This window comes from Gymnoscopelus microlampas, assembly GCF_963454915.1.
Source record: "Gymnoscopelus microlampas genome assembly, chromosome: 5".
Lineage (NCBI taxonomy): Eukaryota > Metazoa > Chordata > Actinopteri > Myctophiformes > Myctophidae > Gymnoscopelus > Gymnoscopelus microlampas.
In genome coordinates, this window is record NC_139942.1 from 13,354,342 (window position 1) to 13,357,246 (window position 2,905).

At 41.9% G+C, this 2,905-nt stretch overlaps 1 protein-coding gene across 1 annotated transcript; it reads left to right on the top strand.

Moving 5' to 3' along the window:
* Positions 1-499: 499 nt before the first annotated feature.
* LOC311046235 (tripartite motif-containing protein 16-like) lies at positions 500-2,674 on the top strand. Its single transcript, XM_084058438.1, has one exon. The coding sequence runs from the start codon at positions 514-516 to the stop codon at positions 2,332-2,334; it is 1,821 nt and encodes a 606-aa protein (XP_083914564.1). The 5' UTR covers positions 500-513; the 3' UTR covers positions 2,335-2,674.
* Positions 2,675-2,905: the final 231 nt, after the last annotated feature.

Sequence of the window (2,905 nt, forward strand, 5' to 3'; positions counted from 1 at the left end):
TAGCTGAAATGTTCTATTTCTGTAAAACCGGCTTGACCGGACCACAGACAACATTGTGCTGTGAAGCAACGCAGACAACTGCAGACTTTCACTTATAGAGGAGAAACTTGTATATGTCTTGTATTTAAATATTGATCACTGTTTTAGCTGACATTTATAGTATTTTCCACAAAGAGAAGATAACTACTTCTCATCAGGGTGACTATTTCTACTGTACCTATTAATCACAGTGGACTAGACACTGCCTCTTTAAACACACTCCTCCTCCTCCACACACACACACACACACACACACACACACACACACACACACACACACACACACACACACACACACACACACACACACACACACACACACACACACACACACACACACACACATACGTGCACGCTCGCAAGTTACAACGAGTTAGGTATGTAGGTAGATGAATCACCCATGTCATGTGATTTAGTAGGAGATTAAACCACACTGCACCCAGTCTGCCAGTCTGTCAGACAGTCAGCTGTAAAATGGCACAACAAGCAGTTCAACTGGACCAGGAAACGCTATGCTGTTCTATCTGTCTGGATCTACTGAAGGATCCAGTGACTGTTCCCTGTGGACACAACTACTGCAGTAGGTGTATTGATGGATACTGGAATCAGGATGATCAAAGAGGGACACACAGCTGTCCACAGTGCAGCCAGACGTTCATCCCAAGACCTGTTCTGAAGAAAAACACCATGTTGGCTGAGGTGGTGGAGAGCCTGAAGAAGACAGAACTCCAATCTGTTCCTCCTGAGCACTGCTATGCTGGACCTGGAGATGTGGCCTGTGATTTCTGCACTGGGAGAAAACTGAAAGCTGTGAAGACTTGTCTTCAGTGTCTGGTCTCTTACTGTGACACTCACCTCCAGCCTCACTATCAATCTCCTGCCTTTAAGAATCACAAGCTGGTCAACGCATCCACCACGCTTCAGGAGAACATCTGCTCTCGTCACGACGAGGTTAGGAAGATTTTCTGTCGTACTGATCAGCAGTGTATCTGTTATCTGTGCTCCATGGAAGAACACAAAGGTCATGATACCATCTCAGCAGCAGCAGAAAGGACTGAGAGACAGAAAGAACTTCATACGAGTCAGCAGAACATCCAGCAGAGAATCCAAGAGACAAAGGAAGATGTGAAGGTGCTTCATCAGGAGGTGGAGTCCATCAATCACTGTGCTGATAGAGCAGTGGAGGACAGTGACACTGTCTTTACTGATCTCATCTCTTCCATTGATAAAAGACGATCTGAGTTGAGGGAGTTGATCAGAGACCAGCAGAAACATGAAGTGAGTCGTGTTGAAGAACAGAGGAAGTGTGTGGAGCAGAGGGGTACTGAACTGAGGAGGAGACATGCTGAGCTGGAGCAGCTCTCACACACAGAGGATCACATCCATTTTCTAAACAGTTCCACCTCCCTCTCAAAGATCAGTGAATCTACACACCCAGTCAGCAGCAATGTCCGTCCTGTGAGATACTTTGAAAATGTGACTGTGGCTGTGTCAAAGATGAGGGACAAACTATTGGACATTCTTAAAGAGGAAGGGACACATGTCTTAGAGTCAGAGAATAGAGTGGATGTTTTACTGCCAACACCACCAGAACCCAAGACCAGAGCTGAGTTCTCACAAAAAATCAAACGAGAGGACATTCTTAAAATTAAAAAAATAAAGAGGGTATTTGTAGTGATCCTCTTATTTTTAAGTACTTTGACACATCCTATTAAGAGCAGTGTGCAACCCAAGACCAGAGCTGATTTTGTACAATATTCATGTCCAATCACGCTGGATCCAAACACAGCACACCAACATCTGTCTCTGTCTAAAGAGAACAGAAAAATAACAGAGATGGACCAACAACATTCATATCCTCATCACCCAGAGAGATTCAATGATTTGAGGCAGGTTCTGAGTAGAGAGGGTCTGACTGGACGCTGTTACTGGGAGGTAGAGTTAAGTAGAAGTCTTGTTAATATAGCAGTCTCATATAAAGATATCAGCAGAACAGGGGATAATACTGACAGTGGATTCGGATTTAATGATAAATCGTGGTCTTTAATATGCCAGAATGAAGGTTGTTTCTTCAATACCATGAATGGTATTATCAATTTTACTTACATCCCAGGTCCTGCGTCCTCCAGAGTAGGAGTGTACCTGGATCACAGTGCAGGTACTCTGTCTTTCCATAATGTCTCTGACACGATGACTCTCCTCCACAGAGTCCAGACCACATTCACCCAGCCCCTCTATGCTGGACTTGGTTTGTTTTATGTTGGATCCACTGCTGAGTTGTCTGACCTCAAGTAGACCAGACTTTGGTTTTGTCTCTCATGACTCCACAATAATGTCTTCATACTTCTTGTTTTACCTCTCACAGTCAACATTCTCAGAATGATGTAAATAAAACAACCAAATAATGTATTTGACCCATTTAACCCCATGCATGATGCAGTAGGGATGTTCCTAACCTTGACAAAACAAAAAAAGATGACAAAACAAAACAAATACAAATGTAATCATTATGTTTACCATATTTGTCTCTTGAAAAGTATTGTATAACTTCTTAATAATCATTTTTCAGTAAATCTGTTCTCTTGTATTCATATGATTAATTTCAAGGAGGATTTGGGACTTTCTAATTATTATATTTTTTTGTATTTTATTATTATATACATTTTAAAGGCATTGTAGGGAACATTAAGCCTAAATTTAAAAAATATTTATATATATATTTTTTGAATTTTTGTCCCCTCTATCAGCCACTATATAATGATGCTGGGGTGTTTTCCTGCATTGAAACACAGTACTCTTTCTGAAAACCCTATTTTCCCTGCATTGTTTATGTTTGTGCAGTTTGTTTCCCGGCCACCAGGGGGTG

Excerpts from the sequence above, each read along its gene's own strand:
- LOC311046235 (XM_084058438.1), top strand. The coding sequence starts at position 514 with ATGGCACAACAAGCAGTTCAACTGGACCAGGAAACGCTATGCTGTTCT.